The sequence below is a fragment of the Grammomys surdaster genome, unplaced genomic scaffold (genome assembly GCF_004785775.1).
Source record: "Grammomys surdaster isolate TR1022 unplaced genomic scaffold, NIH_TR_1.0 224, whole genome shotgun sequence".
Lineage (NCBI taxonomy): Eukaryota > Metazoa > Chordata > Mammalia > Rodentia > Muridae > Grammomys > Grammomys surdaster.
In genome coordinates this window covers 7755952-7770078 of record NW_021604669.1, presented here as the reverse complement: position 1 = coordinate 7770078, position 14127 = coordinate 7755952, and the positions used below count along the sequence as shown (strand labels likewise).

The window sequence follows — 14127 nt, the reverse complement described above, 5'->3', positions numbered from 1 at the left end:
CACACACACACACACACACACACACACACACACACACACACACACACACACCTCTACATGTTCTAGTTCTTTCTCTGTTGCTTGGCTACAGAGGGAAATTGGCTGGCTTCCTTTCTGGCATCTGTGTGAATCCAAAGGAAAGAATTATTTTTATAAGTTGAGAGTGGGGTGGTGTTTTAGAAAGTCTCCTAAGATTTGTGGATTTGTGGAAGGCAATGGAACTTGCTTACGTCCACCTATGTGAAGAGAGCCAAATGATGCTTGAGTTGTTTTTTTCTCCCAAGAACACTTTCACAGAATGTCCTGGCCGTGCAGAGTTGACTGAGTCAGTTATCTTTTCACTAGCAACTTCACAGAAAGCCCAAGAAGCCCAAGGGGTACAACAAGTGTGCCTGCTGGCTCAGCACTTTAGTATTATAATGCAGAAAAGAAGAAGATAATGGAATATGCTGTGTTTCTCATGTTACATATCACAATATAGAAAATTATTACTTATATAAAGCACAACCCGCATTGCTGGTACCTGTCTCATTCTGAAAGAGACTACAATAAACTGGACACCAGAGGAATTAGAGAGTCACAGGAAGAGCATATGGTGAAGCATTAAAGTCCATTGAGAATTCCAGCAAGAGAAAGCTGGAAAGCAGAAGCTTAGCAACACAAATAGCACTTTGTTAGCAAACTGGGCTTCTAAGGCTGCCAGAACCAATCACTACACAGTGGGTGCCTGCAACAGCAGAAATTTGTTCTCTCACATACCGGAACTCTCGTACTGGAATTCAGGAGTCAAGGTGGGGACAGGGCCATCTACACTCCCTTGGGATTTGTGCTCGGCAGTTTCTGACATTCCTTGTCTTCACGCCTGCATCTATCATTCTAGTCTGTGTCTGGACCCTCGTGTGGCCTCTTTGCTGTCTCTTCTTACAGTGATACCAAATTGGATTTCTAGCCCATTCTACTCCAGATGACCTCACCTTAGCTTAATTATCTACCAAGACCTTGCTTTCAATTCACATTTTAGGGACCTCCAAGTAGAGAAGTGTCCTTAGGGGACACTATTCAAACCAACGCAAGTGTAGCCAGGTTTTCAAAAGGTGGGCTCGTGTCTCACAGACTTGCTGTAGAAAAGCATCAGTCTGGTTTGAGGTGGCCAAGTGGTCATAGGGACAGGAATACTCACCCTCAGAACTAGCCCCAAGGGGTGGCACAAGGGAGAGGGGTAGGTATGTATGAATAAAAGGCATGTATGAAAAAGAAATGGTCCAGGTGGTAAAGGCCCATGCTTTTAATCCCAGCACTTGGTAGACAGAAGTGGGTGGATCTCTGAATTCCAGGCCAGCCTTGTCTACAGAGTTCTAGGACACCCAAGGCTACCCAGAAAAAAAAAATCCAACAAACAGAAAACCAAATTGTCCACAATGTCTGTGTGAAACTTTGAAATCTTACTACCAGAGGCATGAGAACAGAGTGCAGGAAGGGTCCTCAGGACTAAGTGCTCTGCTAACTATGTTTTTAACTGTTTCATGCAGCTGAAGATCAGTCGTGTGCCTCAGAAAGGCAGCAGGCCTTGTCTAGGCTCTACTTTGAAACCCCAGGCTACTTCAGTCCGCAGGACCTTTTGTCTTCTGAGGACAGACTGGTCCCTGTGAGTGGCACCAGATTGGACACATCCTGCCCACCCAGAATCAAGGAACTCTTTGTTGACTCTGGACTCCTACGTTCTATAGCTATGGAGCGCTACCAACAGCTTTCTGAATCCAGAAGTCTACTTAGAGAAGCCATCAGAGCAATTTTCTCCTCCCGAGAGCTGGCAGGGCTTGCCCTTCAGTTCACCACCAACCCCAAGCGACTCCAGCAAAACCTCTTTGGAGGGACATTTTTGGCGAATGCTGCCCAATTTAACTTGTCAGGAGCCCTTGGTAAAAGAAGCACACTTAACTTCACTCAGTTTTTCCAGCAGTTTGGTCTCCCAGGCTTCCTGGATGGAGACAGAGCTACTGATCTAGCCAAACTACTCCCTGGGAAATTGGACTCCAGTTCTACCCCAGAAACTCTCCGTGTGCCTGAGATGACAATTGCTATGAATAAACCAGTTGTGGGCACCTTTGGCTTCAAAGTCAACTTACAGGAGAACCAAGATGCCTTAAAATTCCTTGTTTCTCTCCTGGAACTTCCAGAATTCCTTGTCTTCTTGCAGCGTGCTGTTTCTGTGCCTCAAGATATAGCAAGGGATTTAGGAGATGTCATGGAAACGGTGTTCAGTGCTCAGGCTTGTAAACAGACACCTGGAAGATTCTTTGTCCCATCATGCACTACTGGAGGAAGCTATGAGGATATCCAGTGCTATGCTGGAGAATGCTGGTGTGTAGATTCCCGAGGGAAAGAACTTGATGGCTCAAGAGTCAGAGGTGGACGCCCAAGATGTCCGACCAAGTGTGAGAAGCAAAGAGCTCAGATGCAAAAGCTTGCAAGCGCTCAGCCTGCTGGCTCCAGCTTTTTTGTTCCCACGTGTACTAGTGAGGGATATTTTCTGCCTGTCCAGTGCTTCAACTCAGAATGCTACTGTGTTGATGCTGAAGGCCAGGTTATTCCTGGAACTCAAAGTACAATTGGAGAACCCAAACAGTGTAAGTCTGTTGGGTATTTACCTTACAGATTCTTGAGTCTTTGTTTAGATTAGAACTTGATACATTGTAAGAAACTGAGTTTGCTCGTGATTTAAGAGCAAACTTCAGTTAATGGAAAAGTTACTTTAGCTAAACATTATCCACAGAAACCTGGGCAGTATTAGCCATTATAATGAGCAAATAGAGATATTTGCTTGTTATTAAGAAAGTGAACCTACCTGGGGTGGGATGATTACTCAACTGGTAAAGTGATTGCTGCACCAGCATATGGATCTGGGTCTGCATCTCCCCCAAATCACCTTGAACAATGCGCATTTGTAACCCCCATGCTGTGGGGGTTGGGGGGGGAGGGAATAGAAACAGGTAGAGCTAGAGCTTACTGGCCAGCTAGTCTATCTTAATTTAAAAGCTCCAGGTTTAGTGAGAGATCCTGTATAAAACAGTAAGATAGAGAGTGAATGAGGAAGACATCAGCCTCTGGCCTCCACATATCTACACGTGCTTAAACACATACACAAACACATAACATCCATATAGCAGAATGTTCCACATAAACATTTCTATGGTAGTGGCCATGCCAGTAACTGGGTTTGTCACCAGGTTGGATGCCATTCATTAATTTAAGCCTTTAAAGTTGCTGAGACTGACAGTCAAACCATCACTTTGACCTTTCTGTCTTATTCAATTTATTAAATATCTGTCCCTTGATCTCCTCCAGGTCCCAGCGTCTGCCAGTTACAGGCTGAACAAGCTTTCCTTGGGGTAGTGGAGATTCTGTTCTCTAACTCCAGCATGATGCCCTCCGTCTCCAGTGTCTACATCCCCCAGTGCAGTGCCAGTGGCCAGTGGAGGCGTGTGCAGTGTGATGGCCCCCATGAGCAGGTCTTTGAGTGGTATGAACGATGGAACAGTCAGAACAGTGATGGCCAGGAACTGAGTCCAGCCACACTGCTGATGAAGATCATGAGCTACAGAGAAGTAGCTTCCAGAAACTTCAGCCTCTTTCTTCAAAGTCTCTATGATGCTGGCCAGCAAAACATCTTCCCAGTGCTAACACAGTACCCATCTCTTCAAGATGTTCCACAGGTAGTGTTGGAGGGAGCCACAACTCAGCCTGGGGAGAACATTTTCCTGGATCCATACATCTTTTGGCAGATCATAAATGGCCAGCTCAGCCAATACCCAGGGCCCTACTCAGACTTTAGCATGCCTTTGGAACACTTCAACCTCAGGAGCTGCTGGTGTGTGGATGAGGCTGGTCAGGAACTGGATGGAACTCGGACTAGACCTGGCGAGATTCCAACATGTGAGTTAACTCATGTAGAGATCCAATTTCATATTTGCTTTGAAAAGGCTTTCTGGTGAGAAAGCCATGGTAGGACAGGACATTTCTGGGAATCATGACAACACTTATCTGTCCATTCATCCTTCAGTCCATTCACACCCACCCACCCAAACATCCATATAACTACCTATCAATTTATCCATCCATCCATCCATCCATCCATCCATCCATCCATCCGTCTGTCCATCCACTCACCCAGCCACCTTCCTATATCTGTTCATCCAAGAGATAGGTGATCCAGATCAATATTTGTAGGATGAGACTTTCTAGCTGTTCTGAAAAAACTGGCTAGTGAGGAACTTGCTCAACTTATATGACTTCTGCAGGCCTCAGTTTTTTAACCTATATTTTGACATTGAAGTTAGTTTTAATTGTCAATTTGGCACCTCCTGGAGTTATCTGGGAAGACAGTCTCATTTGAGAAAATGTCTCGATTATATTGGCTCATAGATAGGTCTTTGGAAGTATTTTCTTAATTATTAATTGGTATAGTATGGCCCAGTCCACTGTAGGCAGTACTATTCCCTAGGCAAGTAGTACTAAACTATATTAGAAAGCTAGCTAAGCATAAGCTGCTTGCTAGCCAGCAAACAAAATCCTCCATGGCTCCTGCTGCACTTTTTTGGCTCTGAAGGAAGTTCTTTGGTCAGAGGCAATGTTATGTGAAATATCTGGGCTTTCTTCATGTTCCTGTTGAGTTTCTGTTTTAACTTCCCTCAATGATGGGCTGTGGCCTAGAATTGTACCCAATTTAACCCTTTCTTCCTTATGTTGTTCTTTGTTGAGGCCAGTGTGTTAACAGAAATGAAACTTGGACTTGATGGACTAAGAATCTTAGATTGGTACCCAGATTAAGTTAGTTCAAGTATGAATATACTTGAAGTGAGCCTGGCATGGATGGTGTGAACATTGCATACAAGCAATCCTCTACAGGTTTCCCCATGAATGCTGAGTGAATGAGGTCCAAAAAGAGAAAGCAAAGAGACCTAGACTTGGTAACTGAATCTACCTATGCTCTTTGTATTGTCCTAGGTCCTGGCCCCTGTGAGGAAGTGAAACTCCGTGTCCTGAAATTTATTAAGGAAACGGAGGAGATTGTTTCAGCCTCCAATGCTTCTTCATTTCCACTGGGAGAGAGTTTCTTAGTGGCCAAGGGAATCCAGCTGACCAGCGAGGAGCTTGGCCTTCCTCCCCTCTACCCAACCCGAGAGGCTTTCTCTGAGAAGTTTCTACGTGGGGGTGAATATGCCATTCGTTTGGCTGCTCAGTCCAGTGAGTGTTGTGTTGAAGATTCTCTTGGCTTCTCTCTGGGGGAAGCAAGAGCTTGCACATGCCTTTCCAGGACTTAACTTAGTTGCCATGACCTGCCAGGTTTCTTGAATGGCAGAGTGGTTCTGTGACCCTAGCCAAAGCTTTACGAAAAGAATTTATGATGCTTGAGCAGAGCCCATGTGGGACTTCACATTGTGTACTGCAGATGGCTCGGGTAGCCCATGTAAAATAATAGTCTTATTCAAAGGCTTCATGTGCTCTCAACCCTTGGCCTATCTTAAAGTTGCCTCTCACTCCCAAGTCTGCAGGGAAGGAGAAGGAAGCTGACCCTCTTTACTGAGAACCCATTACTCCTTTGAGCTTAGGGAATTCTGAGAGCAGGTCCCAAAGGTTTGTGTCACAGTCCTTTGGCCTAGCAACAACTACACAGTGTTTTAACCTAGCCCATGACCAGGTACTTGCATGCCAAGTACATAATTGGGTCATTGTGTTAATTCTGTTAACATTTAAGAAGAACGAAAATATAATACTACCCATGATTCTTTATACAGAGAAGTTGAGTCCTGCCTTAGTCACTAGCCCAGGTTTACTCATCTGCTTGGTGTAGAACCTGGTTCAGGAAGCCTAGTAGTCTAGCTCATATAGTTAGTGTCCAGTGTCCTGCCCACTGAATATGGAAGAGCTGCAGTCAGTGCCAAGACCTAGCTCAACTGAGAGTTGGTGTCCTTCCTTTGCCTACACCCTGCTCTTGCAAGAGACTCTGACCCTGATGAGTTTTCACTGACCCCCACCTCAATAGAATCTGAGATCGATCTCTTCCTGAGCTTTGTCTAAGTCCCCACTCTTCTCAGTTGTCTCCAGGGTTCTGGGCTGCCCTACCCTTGAGAACATTTATGTGACATCAGAGTGAATTTCCTATATAGCTGGAGGCTCTCTGTCTTCCCTAATGGTACTGGCTACTGGCTTGGGAATGCTGTCTTTGTTCTACCCTCAGAGGATCTCACAAGTCAGTGTGTTTCACCAGATAACTGTCCTAGAAGCCAACGCCCCATACCTTCCTCACTTTCCTTTACACTGTGTCCTGCTCATCTCTCACACTGCTGCTCTTTCTTTCTCCTTCAGGAGCCTGGCGGCTTCTCCTTTTCAAAGGAAAGCAGGGATTTTAAATCCTGTGCCTGGGTTGAGACTGATGTACTCAGGAGGAGAAATGGCCCTGCCACTCCTGTAGTTCGCATCACTTTGATCAGCACAAAATGCAGAGGAGCTGCTGCTGCCATACATCGTCACTGTAGGACATGGTGACATTTTCTTCAGCAGAGCCCAATCTCGGGAGTTCCTCTCCTATTAGCTTCATGCTCTGACTCTGCAGGCCTTAGGCTTAAAAGAGGAAGACTCTGGAAAGAAGTAGCCAAACTATTCTTTCCCTTGAAGTCTGGGGATTTTGGTCCCATGACAAGGCGAGATTGTCACAAAGCATATTTGGCTGGTGGAACAGGGTGGTGAAGTCTATGAAGTGATGAGCCAGGGAGGGGTATGGGCAGGAACTTAATGGATGTCGTCTACCAGCTCTTTTACTATAGCATAACATGTACCCTGGTCAGTACTGACTTCGTTTTACTGACGATCAAATGCAGGATCAGAGAGGTAGAGTTACTTTCTCTTAAGCATATAGATAAGAGGAACGGTACCAGGAGTTACATAGAAACTTACCAGCCTTGAAAACACCATGCACAACACTAGGCTGCTTCAAATGTACATCCTGGTGTCTATCTGCATGCTGTATGTTTGTCTCTTCCTGGAGTCAGGAAGACCATTTGTGATATGCAACAGGTTGGGAAGAACTTCCCAAGCATGCAAAAAAAACTACAAAGGCTACACACCAAAGGCGATAATTCCTTGGGGTACCCAGGAAGAGACACATCCTAGCCATTTGCACTAGAGGCCAGACCAGGAAAGTGGGTGGGAGAGAAACCACAGCACTGTATAAAGGTGACAGGAACCTAGGGTGAGCATCTGGGAGATCCAGACTAGGTGACTTTGGGCTCTGGCCACTACTTACTTCTCTTTGCCCCTCCTTTCATGCATGCATACATGGCAGTATTTACCTCTAACCCTTCTCTCTTTCTTCCCTTCAGTTGTTCCCTTTTTACTACTTTTATATATACTAGGCCCTTTTATATGTTAGACAAATACTATTCCACTGAGCCACACACCCAGTTCTTTTTACAACTAAAAAACAGACAAAAATAAATTGAGACTGTATTTCATTAAGTTTCCCAGACTGGCCTTAAGTTCACCCTGTAGCTCTGGCTGCTCTCCAACTCAAGATCCTCTTGCTTCTGTTACACCAGCATCTAGGATTGCAAGTGTGCACCATCATGCTCGATGAATTATTTCTTGAGCCAGGTTCTGCTTTGTGTGTGTGTGTGTGTGTGTGTGTTGTGTATAAGATAAACATGAATATCTGTACCAAGGATTCTAAATGTGAGCCCAGAAGAGGAACACACATACAAACTAGATCAGTACATGTGTGATGTATTGCATGGTGGTGAATGCCGAGCAGAGGAGCCATGCAAGTGTGGGAGTGATGTGATGTGTCAGCTTCTGTGGTCAAAGGCTGCCCTCCATGTCCTCTTGTGAGATCTTGGCCAAGTAGTCATCTCTATGCCTCAGATTTGCTACTGGTCAGATGAGATACTAATACCTCATCAGACCATGGAAAAGAATCAGTCAATCCTTTCCAGGTCATATCCAACCTGAAACTCTGAAAGGCCACTTGTATCCCAAGATAACTAGGGATAGGACCCAACGCAAAACCATAAAGTTACTCAAAGTATTATGAGACACATGTAACTTTTATTTTTGTAACTCAAGTGTGTAGTTCTTGAGACTGAACTTTGTAGATGACAATCTAGTATCCCAGTGTCAAAAGGTTGACCTACCTGATATACAGCATACCTTTAGATATTCATGATTCTTCTCTAGAGTAAGGCATACCCTGTGGGCATGAAGCCACTCATCACCCTAATCAACTCTTTGTGAAGTTACACACAGAGATGTAGTGAGTCCTCCAAGCACAGCCTAGAGTTCATTTTTCACAGTGTGATCTGCTGAGTGTCTGCTGGGTGCCCAAGAGGAACATTTGTCTGGTTATAAGAAGGCTGTTTTAGATGGGTACAAGGATATGTTCAGAGGCATTCTCAGTGTATCTCAGGACAGAGCCCACAAGGCAGATATCACATTCTGCTTTTTCTCTATGCATCTGTAGCCTTGACTTTCTATCAGAGTCGCCGTGCTTCCCTGGGAGAGTCTGATGGAGCAGTCAGTCTTCCGTGGTCAGGGCCCTACATGCCACAATGTAATATTATTGGAGGCTGGGAGCCTGTGCAGTGCCATGCTGGGACAGGTAAGGAGACTTTGGGAGGGCAAATGAATATTTAGAGGAATGATTCCACCAGTGAGAGGCAAGTGGTCCAGATTATTGACCCCTCTTTACTAACTTGAACAAACCCTTACCTTCTCTACTGTACCAGCTGTTTCCCCTGTTGTTAGGGAAGCAGGGACCTTCAGTCAGCTTGAAAGTGCAATGGTCATTTGCTGGGAATATTAGATGCTAAGTCCTGTGATTGTGGTCACTGTAAGGCAGGGAGCTGGGACAGACAGTCTACCTTGCTGACATTGCTAGGAATGCAGAACAAGTTTTGGGGGAGTCCCCAGCATGCTTTCTGCACTTATAGTTTATGGATCTTTTCCAGGACAGTGTTGGTGTGTGGATGGGTGGGGAGAGTTCATCCCAGGATCACTGATGGCACGGGCCTCACAGATGCCCCAGTGTAAGTAAAGTCCATGGGAATTTTCAATCTGACCTATAGAATGGAGTCATTAATCCTGGACCTAGCTTGGTCATGCAACTGAGAGGGACTCTAGGGTCTAGCCCTTCAGACCAGTTTCTGAGAATACCTTGGACACATTATTTTTAAGTCCCCAGATTTGGGGCTCATGATGACTTTAGGCCTTCCAATGTAGTGTTCTCATTGGGGATGTACCAAAACTGGTGACAGAGCTTGTCTCTGATGCCTATGTCCTGGCTCCTGGCCAGCTCCAACAACTGTAAATATATCACTATTTCATGTGTAGTCTGTCAGCCTAGCCTCTCACCGAGGGTCACTCCTGGATCATCAATGGCCCACTTGATGCATAACAATACACCGTTCATGTGTCTCTGCCCATGAACTTCAGCCTGCTTTTCCTGAGGTTGCAGTTTTGTGGAACACATACATACTGGTCTGAAGTCTGGCATTAGCTAAGGCTGTCAACCTTCCATTATCTTCATAGCCACCTGTTCAGAGGCCCTCTCATCCACAGGTCCCACAAGCTGTGAGCTATCCCAAGCCAGTGGATTGATTTCTGCATGGAAACAGGCTGGACCCCAAAGAAACCCAGGTCCAGGAGATCTGTTCACACCAGTCTGCCTACGGGTAAGCTTCTATGCATTCTGGAAGGATACAAGGGAGAAGGTGACACTGCCATTGCCCTCCTCTGGCTGAGGGTAGACTTTGAAGAGTTCTGGTTCATTTTTAGTATAAAACTGACTGGGAATCATGGGTATCCTGGGTTTTCTAGACATGGCTGTGTGTCATTGCCTAGTTTGCTTAGCTTCCTAGTCCCAGTTATATTTTGTTTTAAACAAAGGCCTAGGCCCCATTCTTGTCTTATCTAGTTCTTGGATTATCTTGAGACTCCAAAGATGAATCCATCACCAAAAGCCTTTAAAGACTGATTAGTACATATTTCCTGATGTCACCATGCTTGGTCCATTGGTTTATAACCTAAGAAGAAGGCATCGCCCTATGGCTCCTAGCTTTTTGGCTGACAGTTGTTGCCCACAGTTCATTGATTTGCTAACATAAAACCTCCAATGAATGAATTTGGGTTACTTATCAAGTGAACCACATCCTCATGCCTGTGCTCTCTCCCTGCAAACAGGTTGATGACCCCAGAACTTGCCCTACTCAGTTCCCAGGGTCTTTGAGAAAAGCAGATGAACCTGGCAGTATAGAAACTCACGGAGACTTGATGCTGAGCAATGGTGTGGCCGTCATGAGCTTCCATGAATGTGCTCTCTTATTAATTGATTTGTAGAAAAATTTGCCAATACAGTTTAGTCTATTATATTGGCTAACAAATCACCTTTCCCTGGAGACAAGACTGCCCAATTTCCCCAGCATGGCGGTTCTCCTGAGGAAGGAGATGTAACTTCTGTAACTTCTGAGAGCATGGAGGGAGATTCTGGCATGTGACCTGAGGGTTCACAGATTATGTAGGTTTTTGCCAGCTATGATACAGGTAAACAACAGCCAAGATCCTTACTACCAAACTGATATCTCCATCTTTGGCCTCCCTTCACCTCCAAAGATTGGTAGACAACAGCTAGACTCAATTTGGGTCTCAATGAATGGAGATTGGTATTGTCAATTTTAACTTTCTCCCATAAAGTTCCCTCAGAGATTCACTTGTGTTTGAATCTTACCTCTGCACCTAGCCAGGGCCTGCCATCTGACCCTCTTTCTCAGTGTGGGATGATGAGGGTTGACAAGTCCACCCTTTCTGAGTGCTTGTGGATTCTGTGACTCACCTGAGGTGAAGGTGTTTGTGAGCCTTCTGGAAATGTTGGGTAAATGTCATTGCTTTCAGACCAGCTATAGCATAGCATAACATAAAGCCAGGCAGTGTCAGCCAATAAGTGCAGCACTCAACACACTCAACCACTTGATGCTTTTCTCCAGCTGTCTCTGCTCTCAAGGTTTTGAGTTGCAGAAGAAGGACAGGGGACTTAATTGCTGAAGAAATTCCTACAGTGACTTAGTGTATAAAGTGCTTGCCTTGCATGCACAAAGAACTTTTCTTCATCCCCAGAACCCATCTAGCCAAGACTGAACAGACAGTGCCATACTTACGTGACTTTTGAGGAGGCAGAAATAGGCAGATACCTCGGGTGCCTGGCCAGCTGGCCTAACCTACTTGGGGAGTTCTAGGTCAATGTACAATCTAAAAATAGTAGGTGAAAGGCTCCTGAGAAACAACAACTAAGGCTGTTCTTTTACCTCTATGCACACGCAAGTACAACTTATGCATATTTACACAGAAACAGAGAGAGAGAGAGAGAGAGAGAGGAGGGGGGAGAGAGAGAGAATTAATCTAGTTCAGTTTCCTGGCTTTTAGGTGGGAGAAACTGAGGACTAGATAGTTGAATTGTCAGGCTAGGAACCCCGCTGACACAAGACAGGTTAGGAGAGAAGGAACTAACACAGAGAGGTCCTGTTTATGGTCCCTAACACTAGGTGGGGTTTAACTAACTGTCTTAGGGCATATCTGCATTACTAATTACAGGTACTTAGGGCTTTTCTTATGTGTTCCGTATTTGAAGTCCTTTCTGGAATTTGTGGAGCTGGTTCTGGACAGTGTGGAGCTAGATGGTATGGGCATGCTGCAGCACTGCCACTCTTTAACTCTGGGATATTGCTCCACCCCTCACATCTCACAAGACTCAGTTTTCCCTGCTCTCAAATGGCACCACTTGTCCTTGCTTGATGGCCCACATTTCAGAGAGTGGCTATAAGGTTTGAATGAAACTGTGACCCCTTTGTGGACAACCTTCTTTGTTTGGAGGAACTGTCACCAGTTGTTTAGGAAGGGATAGTCTTGCAAGAACTTCTACGAATAAGTGAGAGGCAACACCTCGCTGATACTGAAAGGACCATGGCTTTATTGCAGACAGGGGAGTATGTCAGGCAGCAGACATCAGAAACAGGAACTTGGTGTGTGGATCCAGCCTCAGGAGAAGGGATGCCAGCAAACACAAATGGCAGTGCTCAGTGTGAGTAACTGTTTCTCCTCCTTGTTCCCCTAAAGCCTCCCAGGTGAGTATGTGTCAGCTCTGCCACCTCCACAGCTAGGACACAGCTCCTGATCCAGATGTACCCCAGTTTTCTCATCTAGAGCACAGGCACTCTTCTTCCCACCTTAAAGGGTCTCAGAAAAGTCAGTGTGGCCAGGAGTCTGCTGTGCTCTGGAACCAGGAATCGCTAGCTGCTATCATTATCCAGCATCTGTCCCTGCCTACAGCAGCCCTGGCACTTTGGGGAACACTAGCTGTGCAGCTCTGAGGCATTGCATGCTCTGCCTGGCTCTATAGCTCTGTGTCATGTGCTCATGTTCCCAAGGCCAACCCTGAACTCTTTGCCATGGCTCAGAGTTCCCACATTAGACCCCTGTGTGTGTGGCCACTCGGATTCCTCTCACTTTGTCATTGCTTGCACTTGAGATCTTGTAGCTAGTTGTGGTTAACACTTAAAGAGAGGACATACTCTCAGACTTTTGTTCAGTGTGACTCAAATGCCTATCCCTCTATCCCTCTCCATTCTTTTTTAACCAATTCTTACAGACCTCCAGCAGTTCTGGAGGGTTTTGGTTGCTGATTCAGGACTGTCCCATGGCTCCATATTGCACCCTTACTGCTCTTCTCTCCAGTGGCTTACCTCTGAAATCTCCTGTGAGGGTCTGAGATCCTCCAGAGTAGGCACTGAGAGAAACAGAGCACAGACTCCAGGTACCTTACAAGCCTAGTATGGTAGGTAGCAGGAAGCTATGTAGCAGCTGCTCCTGTGCCGGGAGCAAGAGCAGAACATCTCCTTTACTTGTCTCTGGACAGGTCCAGACCTTTGTGATGTCCTCAAGAGTAGAGCCCTGTCCAGAAAAGTTGGCCTTGGCTATACTCCAGTCTGTGAGGCACTGGATGGGGGTTTCTCCTCAGTGCAATGTGACTTGTCCCAGGGCAGTTGCTGGTGTGTCCTGAGAAGTGGAGAGGAAGTGCCAGGGACCCGTGTGGTAGGCACCCAGCCTGCCTGTGAAGGTAAGCCTTGAACTGCTAGAGGAACTGTAGGCTGAAAGCCTCAAACCTTACTAGGGCCTCTCTTAGACCCTATGCTGTCAGAACAAGAATAGACAGAATACTAAGACAATTGATGTGGTAGCGAGACTAGTGTGTTCACTTCCAAAAATCATAGCCTGGCCTTGAAAGTAGGAAGAGTCTTGTGCTTCAGGAATCTATTGAGGTAGCTCAATAGACTGTTGCCTGGTTTTGTCCTATTGTCCCCAATCAGGGGAAGCATCATTTTTATTTATAATTCAGGAAGTTACTTGAATATCAAGTGCTGAGATATACATCACACGCACATATAAGAATAGGAAAATGTATTATTGCATTTTATAATAAACTCATTAAAAGCCTGCCATGAAGGCAATGCCTGTGAGCCCAGCACACCGCGACAGGTGGACCACCAGTTTGAGTCCTGTGTGGGTGGACTAAAATAGCAAGACTGTGTCTAAAACAAAATAAAACAAAACCATACAAAACCAAATACAAAGAAACAGATCTATGTTCCGGCCAAACACACAAAGCCAAGAGCTTAATGATATAGCCTTGATAACTAAGGTGTCCTGCTCTTGGGCTGTGGCTCTGTACTAGGAATCTTTGGATAGTCAAAGTTCTCGCCAGACCTACAAGCCCATCTGTATCTCATACAGGGTCAGATGGCTTGAGAAATATCCTGAGAGGGAAGCTTCATGCCATGAGGCCTGAAGTTGCCCAGGCTCAGTTTTGAGTATTAAAGTGGGAGTCATAGAGGACAACAGCTGTGCTGTGAGCCCTGAGGTGACGAGGATGGTGGTCATTGGATTTGTAATGTATCTGGAGATGCTGCATCTAAGAGGATGTCACCTCTTCTGGCTGTCTGGTGAGACACTAAGAGATAGTGGGCTTATCCAATGAGAAGGCATAGAAGGAAGGGGAAGGAACAGGCCCTGAACGAGCAGGACACAACA

At 45.7% G+C, this 14127-nt stretch overlaps 1 protein-coding gene across 3 annotated transcripts in view; it reads left to right on the top strand.

Moving 5' to 3' along the window:
* Nucleotides 1-14127, top strand: part of Tg (thyroglobulin) — a 174413-nt gene that overhangs the window by 12005 nt on the left and 148281 nt on the right. For all 3 annotated transcript variants that reach the window (XM_028773217.1, XM_028773215.1, XM_028773216.1), the window contains 8 exons: nt 1530-2627; nt 3346-3933; nt 5005-5244; nt 8513-8650; nt 9000-9077; nt 9610-9722; nt 12019-12121; nt 12956-13156. In XM_028773217.1, the coding sequence (XP_028629050.1) occupies nt 1530-2627; nt 3346-3933; nt 5005-5244; nt 8513-8650; nt 9000-9077; nt 9610-9722; nt 12019-12121; nt 12956-13156 (2559 nt within the window). The remainder of the gene's footprint in view (nt 1-1529; nt 2628-3345; nt 3934-5004; nt 5245-8512; nt 8651-8999; nt 9078-9609; nt 9723-12018; nt 12122-12955; nt 13157-14127) is intronic.